At 38.8% G+C, this 21,818-nt stretch overlaps 2 protein-coding genes across 2 annotated transcripts; both read left to right on the forward strand.

Annotated features, from left to right (window-relative positions):
- Nucleotides 1-9,222: 9,222 nt before the first annotated feature.
- LOC133791448 (uncharacterized) lies at nt 9,223-10,389 on the forward strand. Its single transcript, XM_062229377.1, has one exon. It carries the CDS (start codon nt 9,223-9,225, stop codon nt 10,387-10,389), a length of 1,167 nt encoding a protein of 388 aa, XP_062085361.1.
- A 57-nt stretch (nt 10,390-10,446) lies between these two features.
- LOC133791449 (uncharacterized) lies at nt 10,447-10,887 on the forward strand. The gene is made up of 2 exons (XM_062229378.1): nt 10,447-10,672; nt 10,763-10,887. Exons 1-2 carry the CDS (start codon nt 10,447-10,449, stop codon nt 10,885-10,887), a joined length of 351 nt encoding a protein of 116 aa, XP_062085362.1.
- The last annotated feature ends 10,931 nt before the right edge of the window (nt 10,888-21,818 follow it).

Below are 21,818 nucleotides of genomic sequence, written 5' to 3' on the forward strand. Positions count from 1 at the left end.
GGGAAAAGGGTAAGGAGAAACCTTTGGGTTCAAAAACCAACTCAAACAAGTTTAAGGGTGAGAAAGGTCCTTGCTTTGTGTGTGGGAAAAAGGGTCACTATGCTAGAGAGTGTAGGCATAGAAAAGACCAACAAGAACCTAAGGTGAATGCAACTCAAGAGGAAAACATAGTTGCTACCCTTAGTGAGGTGAATGCGGTCCAAGGCAAGGTGAAAGGGTGGTGGTATGATACATATGCCACCGTCCATGTCACCTATGACAAATCATTGTTCAAGACCTTTGAAGAGTCAAAGGGCAACCATGAGATTCAAATGGGCAATGAGGGCAAATCCAAGGTACCATTGAAGTCTTTTTCACCTCCGGCAAGAAAGTTACATTAGTGAATGTACTTTATGTTCCCAAAATGAGTAGAAACTTGGTAAGTGGTGATTTGCTTGGCAAGCCCGACATTAAAGCCATTTTTGAGTCCGGTAAACTTATCTTACCAAATAAAATGTATTTTTGAGAAAGGGGTACTCTTGTGAGGGTATGGTTAAATTATGCACCAATGATGTAACTTTCAATGTTATCAATAAAATTGCAAATTCCGCCTATATTGTTGAGCATGATTCTTTATATTTGTGGCATCTTAGACTATCACATATAGGTTTTTCAACCATGAAAAGAGTAGTAAAATGTGGTATGATTGCATGCAATATTAAAAACTATGGTAAATGTGAAACATGTGTTAAGGAAAAAATGATTAAAAACCATTTCTTAGTGTAGAAAGATCATTTAATTTACTAGATTTAATCCATAGTGATCTTTGTGAATTAAATGGTATTTTAACTAGAGGTGGTAAAAGGTATTTTCTTACTTTTATAGATGATTTTAGTAGATATACATATGTGTTTCTTTTAAAGCATAAAGATGAAATGGTTGATGCTTTTAAATTATATAAATTAGAAGTTGAAAATCAACTAAATAAAAAAATCAAGGTTCTAAGAAGTGATAGAGGAGGAGAGTACTTCTCTAATGAATTCAATACATTTTGTGAAAAAATGGTATAATTCATGAGTGCACCGCACTTTATACACCACAACACAATGGTGTTGTCGAAAGGAAAAATAGGACTTATCTAGGATGATAAATTCTATGTTGGTGTTTTCTAAGTTGAACTTCAACTTATGGGGTGAAGCGCTTTTAACCGCTTGTCACATTCTTAATCGAATACCGATGAAGAAAAACGAGATATCTCCATATGAGTTATGGAAAGGAAGAAAACCCAACATAGGGTACTTCAAAGTGTGGGGGTGTCTTGCATATTGCAAGAAAAACAAACATAATAGAACAAAGTTAGGTTCAAGAGCTATAAAGTGTGCTTTTGTTGGTTATGCCAACAATAGTAAAGCTTATAGGCTATTAGACTTATAGTCTAATATTGTGATTGAATCTAGAGAAGTTGAATTCTTTGAGAACATGTTATGTGACAACAATTCTTAAGCTTCAACATCTCTAAAGGAGAATGTGTTATATGAGAACAATTCTCAAGCTTCTACATCCAAAATTAATTCTCAAGAGGAGAATTCTCAAAAGAATGTAAAGCAACCCTTTGAACTTAGAAGAAGTCAAAGGCTAAAAAAATAATGAGAAAAGTCTAGTAGTGGATGAGATAGATTCTCAACAAATTTCATTCTACATAGTAGAAGGAAATAGAGAGGAACTCATTAGGAAAATTCCTATTGTACTTCTTGTTGAGGATGATCCTAAGACTTATAAAGAAGCTATGCAATCAAGAGATAGTGAATTTTGGAAAGAAGCCATCAATGATGAGATGGATTCAATTCTTTCCAACAACACTTGGGAATTGGTAGACATCCCACTGGGGTCTAAGAAAATTGGGTGTAAATGGGTATTTAGGAGAAAATACCACACTGATGGCACTATCCAAACCTTCAAAGCTAGATTAGTAGCTAAAGGGTTTAGGCAAAAAGAGGGTATCGATTATTTCGATACCCATGTGCTTGTTGTAAGAACAACTTCTATAAGAATTTTGTTCACTTTAGCTTCTATACACAACTTGTATGTTCATCAAATGGATGTCAAAACGACATTCCTTAATGGTGACCTCAATGAGGAGGTCTATATGGAACAACCCGAAGGGTTTCTCCTACCAAAATATGAACATAAAGTATGTAGACTTGTCAAATCCTTATATGGATTGAAACAAGCTCCTAAGCAATGGCATGAGAAATTTGATCAAGCCATCATGTCTAATGGGTTTAGACATAACAATGGAGACAAGTGTTTGTATTCCAAAACTTGTAAGGGATATGTGATCATTGTTTTCTTATATGTGGATGACATGTTTATTCTAAGTGATATCATGAAAGGGATGGAAGAAACGAAGAGGTTTCTATCATCAACCTTCAAGATGAAAGATCTTGGAGAAGTTGACACCATACTTGGTATCAAAGTAAAGAAACATAGTGGGGGTTTTGCGTCAGGGCAAGCCCACTATGTTGATAAAGTATTGAACAAATTTAACCATCTCAAGGTTAAAGATGCCAATACTCCATTCGATCATAGTGTAAAACTAGAGAAGAATGAAGGAAGAGCGGTGGCTCAATTGGAGTACGCTAGTGCTATAGGGTGTCTAATGTACGCTGCCCAATGTACTCGACCTGATATAGCATTTGCAGTGAGTAAACTTAGTAGGTTTACAAGTAATCCAAGTGTGGATCACTGGAAGGCAATTGGAAGAGTCCTAGGTTATCTCAAGAAAACCAAAGGACTAAGCCTTCATTACTCCAAATTTCCTTCAATCTTAGAAGGATATACAGATGCAAGCTGGATATCCAATCTTGGGGACAACTTGTCCACAACTGGTTGGGTATTTACACTTGGTGGGGGTGCAATTTCTTGGGGTTCTAAGAAACAAACCTATATATCTCATTCTACTATGGAAGCAGAGTTTATAGCTCTAGCTGCTACCGGCAAAGAGGCCAAATGGTTAAGGGTTTTGTTGATAGAGATACCTGTAATCAAAGAGAATGTATCCACTATATCGATACCTTGTGATAGCCAAGTGACATTGGCTAGAGCAAACAGCGGAGTGTATAATGGGAAGTCTAGACATATTAGTCTAAGACATGGATATGTAAGAGAATTGATTCAGATAGGAGTCATCTCAATATCCTATGTAAGAATAAGTGAAAATTTGGCGGATCCTTTCACTAAGCCACTGACGAGGGATTTAGTGGCTACATCATCTCGAGGGATGGGACTTAAACTCCCTAAAGAGATTCACGATTGATGGTAACCTATCTTAACACTAGTTATTTAACTAGTGTTAGGTTCAATAGGTAACAACAAGTCAATCAAGTGAATATTAGTTGTACTCAAAACAAGTCCCATCTAAGATATTGAGTACTTGTGAGTTACCAAGTTGAGAGTTAAAACCGAAAGGTTTTTTAATAGAATTCAGTCTTGTGAAGACAAGTATTTTTGGTAACAAAATTCTGTAAAAATTCTACCTATATGGACATAGGGGTGGTGCTGCCTCTCATGAGAATTATGAGTATTCTCAAGAACGTCCATGAATGGAAAGTGCACATGGCCATTAACGGTGCAAAGCGAGACATAGAGGTCTCAAGTAAATATCGCAAAGGTGTGTGTGTTATCACCGATTTGTTATAATGAAAAAATGGTTCAATGCCTAGTGCAACCAAATTTTCGACAAATTTTGTGATAATTACACTATAGTAAAGTTCAAGTTGAAAAACACTTTATTTTATGCATCAATGCAATGACTCCTATAAGAAAGAGTTCTTATTTAATCAAGTGGGGGATATGTTATATTTTTAAAATATAATGATTGATTAAATAAGTGTTATAATAGATGACTATTTAATCTAGTGGGGGAATGTTATATTATTTTATAATATAATGTAATATTATATTATTTTATAATATAATGTTTTAGAGTAAATAAATGTGACATAGAGTGTCACATATTGTAACATATAATAGAGAGTTACATTATTTAGATATATGTGAAATATCCAAATATGTAACATATTTGGTGTTACAAATTTGTAACTTCCAAATATTACCCATTATTGGGTAAGTTTGTTGCTGCACAATATCAAGATGAATTTCTTAAAGTCATAAGAGATATGACTGTTAGAGATGTGATTCTAACTCCCATAATGTGTATGGAAGTTACAAAATCAAGTGGGAATGAATTTGGAACGTTTTGGCAAAGTTGGAAAATTGGTTGCTGAAAAAACGTCTTGGGCCGCAGCCTGAGTTTTTTAGACCGCGGCCCAAGAGGCAAAAACACATTGTGGGCGGCCTGTGTTTTTCAGGCCTCGGCCTAAGCGGCTGACAGCATTTTCCAAACTTCGATTTTATCCAATTTTGAAAGTTTCCAATAGTCAAGTAACTCTCAAATCTCTATTTTAATTCCATAAACATACAATTAATCATTGGTAACAGCCATGGGGTTGGTGGAATTTGAAATTCAAAGGGTGTCTCAAAACTCTATAAATAGGAGCTTATTGCTCACTTGAAAGACACAACATTTCTATCCATTAGAGCACTTGGCTGGAAATACCTTGAGTCTTGATTATTCCAGAAAGCATTTCCAAAAATCTGTGAGAGATCCCTTAGTGCTTGAGTTAGGGGGAAATAAGCTTTTGGACAAAGGTTTCAAACCTTGTTCAAGTTGGTGATCCCCAACACTCTTCACTTTGGTAGATGTTCTTATCTATGATTAACACTCCCACTCAATTATACTACCAAGTTCCCAAGATGTAAGTATGGGCTAGTCCGTAGGGTAAGCTAGTAACGAATAAGTCAAAGAACTCAAATAATACAATCAGTTAGAATACTAACCACTCAGAATTGAGATTGAATTGACATATGGTCAACTATATGATATGACTAGAATAGATAATAACGATATGTTTACTTATCCTATCAACTGTCAATATCGGTCATATCCGATGTAACAAATACATCCGATCTTATCTACTTTGCTAATGTTCTGGGAAGAACATAACACTACAATGTGTAAGTAGATCATATCGTAGATTGACAAGTCAGTGTAAATTATGTGCACTGACTAATCTTAAGACTAACTTATTTTGAACATATAATCATATTCATATTCCACTGTGATTACGTCACTATAAATACGATTAGCTATATGTTCAGGATTTAATAGAAGTTTATATTAAACAAATAATCATGAAAATAAAACATGTGAGCAAAGTGATTGACCAAGTCAAAAAATGATTTCTATATTTTTATTGATAATAAATGAGATTACAAAGAAATTAGATTTTAATTAGGGCATAAAACCCTAACACCCACCCCATCATAATCGATGATGGAACATAAGGCAACCATCCTTCGACTTCCCTATGGTTGAAGGTCCATGTCCTACCTCCTTCATGAAGACAAGCTCCGAGCTTGCGGCCTTCTAGGCGAAGGCAAGTCCACTAATGACTCGAGGTATCGCAAATACCTGAGGTGGGAACATGTGCCACTCCCAACTACTAGACTTCCCCGCAGGAGGAAATCTTCAGGATTGCGATCTTATGCGGCTACATCTCGCCGATACGACCCTCTAGTCTCAGGCAACGAAGCTCACGACGAAGCCTCACCAAGCTCGGCTAACGAAGGTAAAGTTGTGCTTGAATCGTCCATGTGGTCTCCGTCCTTACTTAAGCACAAACTCGACGTGATGATCCTCTTCGAGGACCCTAGGAATAACTTCTTAGCATGGTCGTGGATAGACTTTAGGGTTCGTAGGTTTGATAGTTGGCTAGGTCAGTACCAGACTGTGTATAGTTTAAATGAAGTCTGGGATGGGATAGTCGTTCAATATGGAACTAACATTTATAGAGACCTTTCGAGGCTGTCTCCCACTTATAGAAATGGGACTCCCCCAGTGTCTTTAAAAGATAGGGGAATTTCCTGGTCCACGAGCTCGAGCTCAGTCGAGGATACCAATTAGGTTTCTATTATCCATGAGTCTTATTTCCTTTAGTAACTCTTGCTAGATCACTAAAGTATGATCTTTATGTTTTTCGGGTGAAATGGAATCAGATTTAGACAACGTGCTCAACCAGCCCGTGGCCGCGAAGGCGAGTAAGCACCAGCGAGCCTCACAAAAAGAGGTCGCCCCTCCCAGATGCCCAAAATGACCGAGGTGGTCCCTTCAGTCTCGGTTGCCCAAAATTTGAGTCAAGCTGCCGATCCTACTCCCGAGCTCGGACCGAGCATTGTCTTCGAGCCAGCAATGCCTGCCACCACTCTGCCTCCTACTGTCCAAACAATCCAGAAGGTCCCTGCAGCCCCTACAAGAAAAGGCCAAGCTCCTGCGCGTGAGCGCTTTTTGTCGATCTTGACTCATGTTCCTGAGTTCGTGGTTGACAGTGTAGCGGGATCCCATGGAGTCAACCTAGGATCTAACACCTTGACTCGCATGGGTCAAAGTCTCAGTCACCTCGAGGCCCTTCAATGGGAGTTTCTAACCTCCTGCCAGGATGCCAACACTATCTTCGACAAGGGTGGCGAGCTCTTCTCCTCTGTTAGTCATTTATGCTTTAACCTTCTTATTTTATACTTATATTGTGCTTTACTAACCTGTGTTTATTTTTGTGTATAGGCTTTCGCATCCTTCGTTTAGCACAACTTTATGCTGAACAACGAGATGACTGCGAGCAAGGAGCATGCGCAGGAAGCTAGAGATGCCCAGCTGAGGCTTGCAGACGAGCTGAAAGCAGCGTAGCTCGAGGAAGCAGAAAGAGATGCAGCCATTCAAAAAATTTCTGAGCTCGAGTCAAGGCTGGAGGCTGCTCTGAAATAGGTCCAGATGGTCCCTGACCTTGAGTCGACGCTGGCGGTGACCCTGAAGGAGGTTGAGGCTAATAATTTTGAGGTCAAAGAGAAGTACTCCAAGATCAAGGAGATTCAAGAACTCAATGCCAAGTTGGAGGAGGAAAAGAAGATGACCTTCGAAGTCATTGAGGGTGAGAAGTCTCGTCTTCTGGAGGAGTTCAAAACCAAAAAAGATCGCGCCGTAGATATGGCAATGTATCAAATTTGGGTGAACAATCCCAACCTCGACACCAGTTTCCTAGCCAATCTGGAGGTTCATTTCATCGCCAAATGGAAAGCTCGGCTTAAGGAGGAAGAGGCCATGCTCGAGGCTAAGGAAGCAATAGAGACCTCGGGGATTGCAGTTGGAGAAACATCTAAATCTTGAGGCCAAGATTTATGGGCTGGGACCCATTGTAATTTTTTTTTTTTGTAATTACTTTTATTATTTTTGTGCCCTTGGGCAAAGACAATTTATAGCTCGATTTTGAGCTATCTTAGTTATCAATTTATAACAATGTCAATTTTTATGCAAACAATTTTCTAGCTCAGAAATCTTTATGCACTTGATTTTTCCTTTAGTTTTTTGCCTCAATATTATGTTAGGAACGAGTTTCCTAATACGCAGCGAAATGGTGGTGGGTTGGCCCAGTGTACAACAAAAATTTTGTAACATATTTAAACTAACTTTAAATATGCGGATCCATTAATATACATACATTAATAGGTTATTTGCGGCAATAATGCCTATGTAGTTCATTTTGTTGCACTTAAATGCTTATGTAAAATTTTTGGCGGCAATAATGCCTACCGTTACGATTTTAGAGCAGACGTTGGTCCCTAGGCCGTTAGGGGTATATTTGATACACGTGGCACGACCCGATTGGGTTAAATTATTAAAATTTAAAACAAAACTCTATTTATTATTCAGGTTTCTAATTTGAAAAAAAAAACTAACCTTCATTAATTAATATAACCAAAAAAACCGATTGTCTAAAACCAAGTTCTAAAACTAATCTAAAACAAAAAAAACTCAAAACTCCATACCCAGAAAAATCATCTTTCCCCCCACGATCGAAGAGACGACGACAACCGGAGGAGACGACGACGACACTATTGCAATACAATGTCGACCATTCGACAACCGGGGGAACAACCACCCGACTACGGTGAGTTCTTTTCTGTTGATTGGGTTTCATTTCTCAAAGTCTTCATACAGTTATTTTTGGGGGAGAATGATAATGATGCTCTATATAGAGCAGTTTGGCCGGGGAAGGGTGTCGATTTTAAAATTTTTTGGGGGTGAGAATATTGTTGATTTATGGTAGGTGGTATTATTAAATTTGGGTAAAAATGTTGTTGGGAAGCATGTGCATACAATTGACAGAGTGGGGTCCATTGAAATATATACTTTGTTTATTGAAAGGAATCTTTGTTGTTGTGGTCCATGGTTCAATCGTGTGGTACACTGTGTTGCTCTTCACGTGTGTGAACTATATTGTGTTTCGGTTTGTGTGTGTGTGTGTGAAGTGTTGACATTGCATTTTTTATTTCTATTGACAGGTGGTCATACTAACATCTTCACTATTGCAATACACCATGGGGGAAGCTGGTTTACTCCATTTGGCAATAGAATATATGAGGGAGGTAAAGTTGATTATGTTGATTGGGTGGATACTGATTACTTCACTAGGATGGAATTGGATGGAATGGCCTTGGACTTAGGACATAAACTTCCAGTGGGTTTTATGTACAAACCAATAGGAAATGTGCTTAATATGAGCTTCATGGTGGTAGGGGATAAGGAGATCCTAAGAATTGTAGAGGATATTGAGAGGAATCGGGCTACAAAGATTGACATATATCTTGTTTTTCCTGAAACAGTTCTACCTTTAGATTGGAAGGAAGATTCAGAAGCTGTTAAACATGTCCCTGCTAACATTTTACCTCCTCTGAAAAGATGTATTATAGAGGAATTACCAGATGATTGTGATGTCCCTACAGATGTTGTTGGTAGCCCTATTGATGCAACCATTGATGGGGAACAAGAAGAGTTTGATACTGATCAATATTCTTAGGAATTTCATGATGCTGCCTTTGATGAACCTGATAAAGAGGAATATGAAGAAGAGTTTGACTACATGGATGATGAAAGTGATATGGAAGACCAAATACCAGAGGTGGTTGTGCTTTCAGATTCAGAGGATGATATTGGTGATGTGAGGGAGGATACAATTGAGGAGAACCAAGACCCGGTTCAAACTTTGATTTGAGGAGGAGTTACACGAATTGAAGTCAGATGATGAGTTTGATGCTGGTAAAAATTCCCAAGAATTCAACCCGAAATCCAAAATGCAAAACTTCCAATTTGTTCTTGGCATGGAATTTGCCACTGTTACAATTTTAAGGAATGCAATAAGGGAGTACTTTATTGAAGGTGATCAAGAATATGTATTTATTGCCAATGATTCAAATAGAGTTAGAGTTAAGTGCAAGGGTGCAAACTGTGAGTGGATGTTGTTTGCTTCAATAGTTAACAAGATAGATGGCAAAACAATGAGGGTCAAAACACTTGTTGACAAGCATAGTTATGGCATTGTTTTGGACAATAAAAAGCTCACCTCAACTTGGCTTGCAAAGCACTTTTTGGAGCAATTTAGGCTAAATCCGAGTATGGAATACAATGCATTTAGGGAGATAACTGCAAAGACCAAGTACTCACGTGTGTCTAGCTGGAAATTTTACAGGGCCAAGACAAAAGCAAGGAAGATGTTGGATGGGTTTGTCAAGGAACAATACGCCATTCTTGATGACTACTGTAAAAGGTTGTTGGCCACCAATCCTGGCTCTACTGTGAAGTTGAAAACTGATTTGGTTAATGGGAGAAGGCAATTTCAGCGTATTTATATTTGTCTTAAGGCATGTAGAGATGGCTGGTTGGGGGGTTGTAGACCTCTAATTGGTCATGATGGTTGCTTTTTAAAAGGATATTGTAGGGGCATTTTATTGGCTGCAGTAGGCATTGACGGTAATAACTCCATGTTTCCCATTGCCTATTGTGTTGCTAAAAAGGAAAACACTGAGGTTTGGACTTGGTTCTTGGAGCTCTTGAAGGCTGATATTGGGAGTTTGAGTCCCACCAAGGTGACAATGATGAGTGATCGTCAAAAAGGATTAGAAAATGCAGTGGGAGCCATCTTTAGTGGGTGTGAGGTGAGGTATTGTGTCAGACATCTTCATGCTAATTTTAAAAAGGAATATCCTGGACTTTTACTTAAGCAACTTTTGTGGGCAGCAGCTAATACTACAACACAAGCTGAGTTTGCTCGAGCAATGCAAGAAGTCAAGGATGTCTCGGATGGTGCTTACAATTGGCTGGCAGGGAAGAACCCCACAGAATGGACTAAGTCACATATTTCAGAGTACCCAAAATGTGACATTTTGGTGAATAATTTGTGTGAGAGTTTCAATGCAGCCATACTTGATGCTCGCGACAAGCCAATTATAACTTTACTATAGAAAATTAGATTTTGGTTGATGTCTCGGTTTTATAACAAAAAAGCTGAGTTGGAGAAGATGACTCAACCTGTGGGGAAGAGAATTTTGAAGATAATTGAGAAGCAAAAAGAGGTTGCAAAGCATTGTCTGGTTACTAGGTCTGACAAGTTTCAGTTTCAGGTTCAATGCAGCAATGGTAGTGCCTTGGTTGTCGATTTGGAATTCAGAACTTGTACATGTAGGAGGTTTCAACTATCTGGGCTTCCTTGTGGCCATGCACTAGCTATTATCTGGTTCATGGGAGGTAATGTCTTTGATTATGTCCACGGATTCTATAAAAAATAATCATTGCAAAAAGCATATGAACAGAGTGTGCATCCTATGCCTAGTCCAGATATGTGGCCTCAGACAGGACTCAACCCAATTGATCCACCACCTGAGACGAAGCTGCCTGGAAGACCTAAGAAAGCTAGGAGAAGGGAGACAGATGAACCTCCACCTGCTTTAAAGAAAGCTTGAAGAACTGGACAAGTTAAAACATGTAGCAATTGTCTGAAAACAGGCCACAGGAGAGAAACATGCAAATCTGCTAAGGTGGTTGGGGTATAAACTTTATGCTTTCTTCTCAGTCCAGATAATTTTTATCATTGATTAGTTGCTTTATCATTGTTTTGTAAATTTGGAGCTAAATATTTGTTTGTTCAACCTATTTTAGAATCGTGTGGTCAAAAAGCGAGGTCGTCCACCACTGCAGAACCCAACTGAATCCACACTTTTAAGGAAGGAAAGAAGACTGAAACAACATGCTAAAGGAGGAACTAGTGGTGCAACCAATGCTCAACCCGATACTGTCTGACTGGAAGAAGTTTCATCTTTTGATTTTATTTTGAACTAGTGGTCGAATATTGTATTTTGGTGTCTGTTATGTTGACCATTTTAGAGTCATGTACAAATCACCTTTTGATCATATCTTTTTTTTGAGTCATGACAGGGTCATGCTGGCCATGATATTGGTCATGTACAGATCAAATACATTTGGCTTTTTAGGCCTATATTTTTGTACCTATCTCTTATGGTAATGAATGTAACTAGTTGTTGATCATATTTATTTCACAAAATACATAAACTAGAATACTGAATTCAAAATAGACCAAGATAGATTACATTGATTAGGGGTTTCATTTTACAACAAAATTCATTACAAATCAATGCCTAGGGTGCAATAGCTTTGTCATTGTCAATACTGCACATGAAGATTACCCAAAAATAAACTAACAATACCAACAACTTCTACTTTGATTTTGTAGCCCAAATAACCACAACCAATAGAATTACAGCAAAATACATAGTATTCAAAAAGTAGTAACACTGCATTCGACCTCCATCATTTACTCTACCCCTGTTTTCAGCACAACTTTCACAGCTTTCTCTTCCAACATTTTGAAGGTTGTGAGATTGTGTCTCAAATCCATTTGAAGAACCACTGCATTGCCGATGACTTCCAATGTCAGTTGTCGTACTTAGGGATGTGATTTCAGTTTCAAGGTCACCAATTTTTCTTAGTAGTCCAAGGATGATCACCTTTGCTCGATGGCACATTGGAGGGTCTATCCATTCAAAGAAATTACACCCACCATGAATCTGAGTTGACCAAAACATACAAAATTTCTAGTGAACACCCATAACCATTTATTCAATGAATCAGATTACAAAAACAAATGGAGACCAATCTTACCCGATACTTGTTGCATGTTCTGAATCTTCGCCCAGGATTTTGTTTGTCCAAGTCGTTCTTTCTACCACTGGCCTTGGTGGTCGACAATGGCAATTTTTTTCGATCTCCATTAACCCGATGCAAAAGATTCCCTAACCCCCAATTCGAAGGAATTACAAGTTTTCTTCTACTGGGTTCACTTGCTATACTGTCGGGGGTGGATCGTCTGGGTGTGGTCGGGGGGAAAGCTTCATCTTCATCGTTTTTCTGGGTATGGAGTTTTGAGTTTTTTTTGTTTTAGATTAGTTTTAGAACTTGGTTTTAGACAAACGGTTTTGTTGGTTATATTAATTAATCACAGTTAGTTTTTTTTTTGTTTTTAATTAAAAACCATAACCATTAATTATTTTTGTTTTAAATTTTAATAATTTAACCCAATCGGGTCGTGCCACGTGTATCAAATATACCCCTAACGGCCCAGGGACCAACGTCTGCTCTAAAATCGTAACGGTAGGCATTATTGCCGCCAAAAATTTTACATAAGCATTTAAGTGCAACAAAATGAACTACATAGGCATTATTGCCGCAAATAACCCTACATTAATCATAACCAAGTAAATAAAAAACATATCTCTTAATGCCTATCAAGTGTCATTGCTATCTTTTCGTAATTTGAACGAACTTCCTATCCAAGCTGCTCCCAGGTACTCACACCAAGATCTTCCACAACATTCTCTACACCTCAAGAAGTGTGTTGGCACTTAGAGAATAAATGATGGTTAATTTATGATTCTACTTGATGTACTCAACACATGAGATCAAGAGAATAAAGCCTGAAATTGGTTCTGTATCTTTTCAGGAGAGATAGAAAAGTATCATTCTTTTTCACAGAGCGAATTCTTGAGTGTTTGTTTATTTTCTGATAAGTCTTACTTAAAAAGAAAATATTCAAATTTAAAAAATAAATTTGTAACCAACTTACAATTTTCTTTTAATTAATTAATTATCTTATTAATTAAAATATCCAAAAACTAATTTTTGATTTTTTCATTAATTAATTAAATAAATAAATAAAATTGAAAAATCTATCCCTGAAAATTGTGCAGTACACGCCACACACAGTCCATGGACTGTGTGTGGTCGTGTACCACCCTATATTTTAGGAATACTTGATTTTTCTATTTTTATTTAATTATTTATTCAAACTATTATGTCAAATAAAAATCTAATAACCTGATAACTAATTCAAATTTGAATTAAGTATCTTTTTAACTAATTATCAAATATAATTAATTATTTGAATAAATAACAATCTTTTAAATTCAATTTGAACTTATCAGATTATTATCTCCCACTCAAATAAAGATATTTAATTAATTCTACTAATTAATTAAAACCAATATAAAATTCGAAATTAAATATTTAATTTATTATAATTTCAAAAATTATAATTAATTAATTATTTAATACAATTTCAAAAATTAATTTAATTATTTAACATAATTTTGAAAATGAAAAAATAATTAAATATTAATTAATTTTGTTAATTACAACTAATTTAAAATTAATTAATTAATCACTATTATCACATAATTGCATATTTGGCCCGAAGAACAAATGTCTTCTTAAATATGTCTTTCAACCATTTTTCCATTTATATCAACTCTTGCCTTGAATAGTATTGATAGAGCCGCTATGGGGACGTATAGACCTATAATTGCAAGCTCCAATAAATTTGAGATTATTAATTAAACTCTTTAATCAAATAATCTTAATTTATTAATCTCATGATTATTCCACTATAAATATGAGACTGCACTCTTGTAATTATAGACATTCATTTACTGAGTACTTTATAAAATAAAGCGTCCATTGATATAATCATTACATGCAAATTAACCCTCTAATAATGGTTCATAATTAATCGGGAATAAAATTACCGTTTTACCCTTTCAATTATATCTTGTTTCCTTAAGTACCATTGATTTTACTAGTGAAGGTTAATTCATAACTTAATTATGAATTTGAGCTCAATAACCTTTCCAGTCCCAAAAGTCAATCCTTAAGAGAACCATTATTCAATCTCTTACGAGAAGGTATAGATTTCGTATCCGTATACTATGTCACCAACCATTTACATTAATGAGTTCCCAAAACAAAAGTTTCTAGCCTGATCATTCAGATAGACCCTAACGAGTGAATCAAAGAACTCATATAACATAAACAGGAGTTCATAGTAACTTCAGGGTTAAAATCTATTTGTATATGATCATCAGTTGATATATTTAATTAATACTTCGAAACGGTATTTAACTAAGTATTAATAAACATATCTGGTCCTATTCTATATATTCTCTAATATATAAAGTACATCCACTAAAGTGTCCTACTACACTAGTGATCCAGATCTAGATCACATGTATTCATAATACTAATGGATCGTACTTGCAGTAATTAATCTAAAGATTTCATAACTTTATTTTACTGCGAACTATTCAAGTTCATTTATCTCAAACACAATCCTCCCGTACCAATACGTGTTTGAGATCACATATATGAACTTGTGAATTTTTCTGATATTTACATAATATTATCACAGAATAATATAGTCCATAAAATATATGCATAACAAATTCAATTTATTTATTTATTTCTTAAAACAATGTCTACTACATATGCTTTCTGGGCACAATTCCCAACATATTATGCCTTACATTTCTAGATCGAAATATTTCGAGCTTGCCACTATTAAGGACTTGCTTTTATATTTGTTTATTCGCACAAATATATCTATTGGATTTAGGTTCAAATATTAATGCATTTATGCACTTTTTTTTCAAAGTATCTATGTTTGACTTCGTTATTGTCAATGTCAAACCTTAGTTTTATCATGTACTTGAAAGTACTTAATTGGCATGTAATTTTAGTAGTCTAGTTATACTTTGCTTTTTTCAGTCACTTTTCCTTATCCTCGAGTATGGCCTTGAGGTTGCGAGGTCGAGACTTATTTGCAAAATTTTCCAGCCCTAGTGTTGACTTGGTTGGTTTATCTAGAATTCCAACTTTATATCGTCAGTTAGGTTTTGCTGGTTTGGTCCAAACTTATTTAGCTCGCGTGTATGGTTTATAATCCATACCCTTATTTTCATGTCGGGTTAATAATCCAGACATAAACTTATTTAGCTCGCGTATTTGGTTTGTAATCCATACACTTGTTTTCATGTCAGGTTAATAATCCAGACATAAACTTATTTTATTTAAGTTATATTTTTTCAAACCTATGGTATGATTGTATACTACTTATGCCCCCTTAATATCTTATGATTGTGATCTTAAGTTATTGAAATTTGAGGGTTTGCAAAAAAGTATAACAATAAATAATACAACTTTTAATCAAAATTCAGAATTTTATTGATAAAAAGTGAAAGAATCAAGCAATTGCTTGGTTACAATGAAAACATCATTCTTACATTACTGATAATAAGGTCATAGATGTTCATCATTCCAAGCTTGCAGAACCAATTCTCCATTTAACCTTGCCAGCTTATACACTCTAGGTCGAATAATGGACTCGATCTGGTAAGGTCCTTCCCAGTTAGGCCCAAGTACCCCAGCAGACGGGTCTAGTGTAGCTAAGAATACGCGCCTTACCACCAGGTCTCCCAATTCGAATTTTCTATCTCAGACCCTCTTGTTAAAATATCTAGTAGCCTGTTACTGGTATGCAACATTTTTCAATTAGGCTTCATCTCGTCTTTCTTCAATGAAGTCCAGACTTTCTTCGAGCTAGGAGTGGTTTGAGGCCTGATTGTACGCATCGCGTCGTATTGTTGGGATTTCGACCTCAATTGGAAACATGGCCTCGCATCCATAAGCTAGGGAGAAGGGAGTATGCCCTGTTGAAGTTTGTGTTGTGGTTCTATAAGCCCACAATACTTGAGGCAACTCCTCTGGCCATTTCCCCTTTGCCTCTTCTAACCTTTTCTTCATGGAGCTCTTTAAGGATTTATTGACTGCTTCGACTTGGGTGTTTGACTGGGGATGGGCCACAGAGGAAAAACTTTTTATTATCCCATTTTTTCGCAGAAATGTGTAAATAAATCGCTGTCGAACTGCATCCCATTATCAGATACTAACTTTCTGGGCATCCCATATCTGCAGACGATATTCTTTACTACGAAATCTAGGACTTTCTTCGAGGTAATAGTGGCCAAGGGTTTAGCTTCAATCCATTTTGTAAAATAATCAACATCGACCACATCATACCTTACTCCACCTTTTCCAGTTGGCAAGGAGCCTATAAGGTCAATTCCCCATACTGCGAATGTCCATGGGGAGCTCATCATGTTGAGCTCGGTGGGTGGAGCTCGTGGAATTGAGGAAAACCACTGACATTTATCACATCGTTTAACATATTCGAACGAGCCTGCCTTGATCGTGGGCCAGAATTACCCCTGCCTTATGACCTTTTTTGATAAACTATGCCCCCCAGTGTGATATCCACAAAACCCTTCATGGATTTCTTCCAAAATCTTTTTTGCCTCGGGAAGAGTTACACACCGAAGTAATGGCATAGTGTATCCCCTTCTATACAGCTTCTCTTCCACAATAGTATATCTTGGAATTTGGTACATCAACTTTCTAGCCTTGTTCCGATCTACTGGGGGACTTCCGGTTTCGAGGTAGTCAACTATTGGGGTCATCCAGGTTGGTTGTGAGTTAATCATACATACGTCTTCTTCGTCAGTCTCGTTAATACTCGGGGTCGATAGAAATTCTATTGGGACCACGATTAGCGTGTCAGCCTCATTAGTTGTGGCAAGCCTGGCTAATGCATCTGCATTCGAATTTTGCTCTCAGGGGACTTGTTCTAGAGCGTAGAAATCAACCCTCCAAGTGTTGCCTTTACCTTCTCTAGGTACGTGACCATTTTTATACCCCAAGCCTGATACTCCCCCAAGACTTGGTTAACAACCAACTGAGAATCGCTATAGTAATGTATGGCCTTTGCTTTGAGCTCAGTGGCTATCCAAAGTTCTGCTAATAATGCCTCGTATTCAACTTCGTTGTTTGACACCTTGAAGCCACACCTTAACGTCGAGTGGAAGCGATTTCCTGTTGGGGTAATTAGAATAATGCCTACCTCGATCCATTTTCATTAGAGGATACATCGACATAAAGTTTCCACAGCTCGCGAACTGAGGTTACAACCTTGTCATTGGAGATCCCAGTACATTCAACAATAAAATCTGCGAGAGCATGTCCTTTGATTGTTGTTCTTGGGTGATAAGTGATCTCGAACTGTCCGAGCTTAACAACCCACTTTAACAGTCTTCCGGATGCTTCAGGCGTGGATAAAACTTGCCTCAGTGGTTGGTCATTTAATACATGGATAGGATGTGCTTGGAAATAGGGTTGGAGCTTTCAAGATGCATGCATCAGGCATAGAGCCAGTTTTTCCATTAATGGGTATCTCGATTCTTCCCCCAGTAATCTTTTGCTGGTGTAGTATACAGGTTTTTGTATTTTCTTATCCTTCTGTACCAGTACCGCACTAATGGCATGCTCGGTTGTAGCAAGGTATAAGTACAAAATCTCTCCTGTAATAGGTTTAGACAAGATAGGTGGTTCAGTGAGGTATTTCTTAAGGTTTTGAAATGCGAGCTCGCATTCCTCCGACCACTCGAATGTCTTGCCTCCTCTTAAAAGATTAAAGAATGGAAGGCATCAGTCTATAGATTTCGAGACAAACCTTCTTAAGGCCGCCATTCATCCAGTTAGGCTCTGGACATCCTTATGTTTTCGAGGTGAGGGCATGTCTATCAATTCCTTGATCTTGTCTGGATTAACCTCTATTCCCTGAGCATTTACTATAAATCCAAGGAACTTACCTGAAGATACTCCGAATGAGCATTTTTGTGGGTTAAGTTTCATATTGTATTTTTGAAGTACAACAAAACACTCAGCGAGATCATCCACATGGTTATTGTTATGTTTTGATTTGACCAACATATCGTCCACATAAACTTTCATGTTATTCCTTATTTGTTCAGCAAACATCCTATTTACCAGCCTTTGGTATGTGGCTCCAGCATTTTTAAGCCCGAAAGGCATGACGTTGTAGCAATACAATCCCTTATCTGTCATAAAGCTCGTATGTTCTTGGTCAGGTGCTTGCATGGCAATCTGGTTATATCCAGAATAATCATCCATGAACGACATGATGTCGTGGCTTGCAGTGGCATCTACGAGCTGATCTATTCGAGGTAGGGGAAAGCAATCTTTGGGGCATGCCTTATTAAGGTCTGAATAGTCAATGCAGGTTCGCCATTTGTCGTTGGGTTTTGGGACCAACACCGGATTGGCGATCCAGTCAGGATATAAACTGAATTGCTTTTAACCTTTCGACCTCCTCTTTTTTAGGGCCTTTTTTCTGTCATCGTCCAGGAGTCTTCGTCTTTATTGCTTTGGGGGGAAGCTTTTATCAATGTTAAGTGCATGGCTTATGAAATTAGGACTAATTCCTACCATGTCCGAGTGCGACCATGCAAACACATCCTGGTTTTCTTTCAAAAAGCAAGTTAATTGTTATCTTGCATTTTCATAAAGGTTTTTCCCTATTTTTATCACCCTCGTGGTATCCTTTTCATCGAGCTCGACTTCTTCGAGCTCCTCTAGGGGTTTGAGATCGGCCCTTTCTTTGACTCTAGGGTCGATCTCCTCTTCTATCTCAAAGACAGATCTATCTTTCTCCTGAATGACCACAAGTGTTTGGGCACTTGTTTGGTTTCCCCCCTTATGGAAATGTTGTAGCATTCCCTTCCTGCGAGCTGGTCTCCCTTCAGCGTCCCGATGCCACTAGACGTTGGGAACTTGATGGCCAGATGCCTGACAAACGACACTACCCCCAGCCCAATCAGGGCGGGTCTCCTAAGCAGTATGTTGTAGGCCGACGGGGCATCCACCACTACGAACTCCATCATCTTAGTTACTGAGATTAGATAGTCTCTCAAGGTCACGGGAAGTTCAATGGATCACGTAAAGGCAATCCCTTCTCCTGAAAATCCGTACAACGTGGTCGCACAGGCTTTCAAATGTCGAAGTGTGAGTCCCATCTTTTCTAGAGTGGCCTTGTAAAGGATATTCACAGAGCTCCCGTTATCAATCAGGTTCCTGCATACCCTCCTGTTTGCGAGCTGAAGCGTGATGACAAGGGGGTCATTGTGAGGAAACTGGACGTATGATGCATCCTCTTCTGTAAACGTGATGGGTTGAGTTTTAACCCTTTGCTGCTTTGGAGCTCGTGCTTCGGGTTCGTAAGGAGAATCGTCCCCAGTCTTTAGCTTATTAACGCATCTTTTTAGATGATTACCACATCTTCTCCCTCTACTAGAGGAGGTCGCTCATCCTCCCGTGCTCGGGAGTTGTTCTGCTAGGCAAGTTGTGCAGTCACTGCCCTTTGACTTGTCGAGGCTTGATTGGGATTCCGGTTTCTTACATACTGTTCGAAATATCCCCTCGAGATCGAGCCTTCGATCTTGTCCTTCAGCTGTCGGCACTCATCGATTGTGTGTCTGACGTCTCTGTGGAATCTACAATATTTATTGGAGTTTCTCTTTGCCTTCTGATTCCGCATTGGGTCAGGTCATCTGAATGGGACCTGATTTTCATTGGCAAGAAATATATTTTCCCGAGTCTCATTAAGTTCGGTGTACACTGTGTAGATGGAGAAATACTTGTCTCCCTTATTCTTTTTTCCTCCGTCAGCCTCGGGGTTATTCCTTTCATTTTTCTTCCTCTTTAAAGGGTTATCCCCAGAGGGTCTTGTCGTTGAAGGGGTCACCGAGGTTGAGGCTGAGTTAACATTTGTCATTGTAGTTATGGGCTGAGAGGTCAGGTTTAATGCTGACCTCGCTTCTTCTACATTGACAAATCTTTGGGCCCTCCGGTTGAACTCGGTTAATGACCTTACAGGTTTTCTTTGTATATCATCCCGAAGGGGACTCCCTGGTAATATACCTGCTCCTCCAGCCATCAGGTGGCCACTATCATCGACATTACGGGCTTGAGCCACTTCTATATTAAACCTCGTAAGGTAACTCTTCAGTGACTCTCCCTGTTGTTGTCTGACATTAGTCAGGGCCGAGGCTTCGGGCCTGATGCTAACCATGGCTTTGAACTGTTTCTTAAACTCCTTGGCTAACTGATCCCAAGACGAGATTAAATGTCTTTTAAACTTCTTGAACCAATTTTTTGCCGGTCCAGTAAGAGTAGCTGGGAACAACATGCATCAGAGCTCATATCCAACATTGCTGGCTCGCATGATGGTTTTGAATGTGCTCAAATGATTGTACGGATTCGAGTTCCCATCAAATAGCGCTACATGGGGCATTTTAAATCCTTGCAAAAATGGGGTGTTAGAGATATGCGGGGCAAAATGCTCGAGTTCCTCGTTGGAGTCTTCAACCTTCTCTCAGTTCCACTCATCTTGTAAGAGTCTGAACGCCCTTTCTAATTGGTCAATTATTTCCTGGACCGGGTCCACTATGGGTCGAGCTTGAGGGAGCTGGTTATTTTTTATAAAAGCTCCAGCTCTTTGTCCTGGCATAAGGTTGTTCTGGTTTCCATATGTTGACTGCTTTCGACTGTTCAAATGGTCGCGTAAGTCGGGGTTCGTGGGATTAGCCTACCCCCAGTTATGGTTCAGATGATCCCGAAGGTCAGGATGGTTCCCACGATTCCCAGCATTCCTAGGCTCGATATTATATATGCTTACAGACCGGGTGTAATCCGAGCTCCCACTTACAAAGCTTACAGTTCTTTTCGGTTGTGAGGCTCGGTGGTTACGAGGCAGATCATCTACTGGCCTCCTCTCCCTAGCCATTTGTGATCTTGAAACATGGCTTCCCGATGGTTGGGGAGCCCTGTGTTCTCGAGTAGCCTCCCTCTTGTTCCTATGATCGGGTTTGGCCTGACGGTTTCCATCCCGGCTGCCATTGTGAAAGGGCCTCTATGGTGCATGTTGTGGGGCCTCTCGGACTGGTGAGAGGTGTCTTATTGGAGACGGTGGATGTCTTATTGAAGAGGGTGGCGGCCTTCCATTGTTGGGCCTAGATGGACTAGAATTGGCCCAGGAAGGCTCCGAGTTATTCTTTATTGCCTCAAGGTTTGGGTTCCGAGCTACTGGAGGAGCTCGGTTATTCCCTGTTCCCATAGACAGCTCCGCAGTCAGATTGTCAGTAGCTTCAGCCCGAACGCCAGGAGTTGTTTTATGCCTTGGCTGAGCCTGTTGGGCCCCTTGCTCAGCTCTCCTGGCAGCCGTGCTCCCTCAGGGACGTCCTCTTGGCCTCCGGGGTGGTGCCTGGGCGGCCTCAGCAGCCTGTCTGGCCAATTCTTCGTTGCGCCTTGTTGCTTCTGCATATTGTTGGTGCAATTGGCGATTCTCCAATTCCACAATGGGAATGTATCTCTCTGGATTATAGTAGAGATCCTCATCAAGCCTGGGAGCAGGCGGCCCCTAGGAATCGGATGAATCACTTCTCTCTTCAGGGCCTTGGTCAACCATGGGTTGCTTCTTGGGTCGACGAGGGTGGTCTTTAGTGCGAGGAGTTTGTTCCTCTGGTAATTGGCGCAATGGTCGCCCACCAGTGCTAGGGTTGTTTGTGGCGGCCATTGATAGTTCAGGAGGTTTCTGATTAAACAGTCTAACGTCTTGCTTAATTCTATCAATGAAAGC

Source organism: Humulus lupulus, chromosome 7, assembly GCF_963169125.1.
Source record: "Humulus lupulus chromosome 7, drHumLupu1.1, whole genome shotgun sequence".
Lineage (NCBI taxonomy): Eukaryota > Viridiplantae > Streptophyta > Magnoliopsida > Rosales > Cannabaceae > Humulus > Humulus lupulus.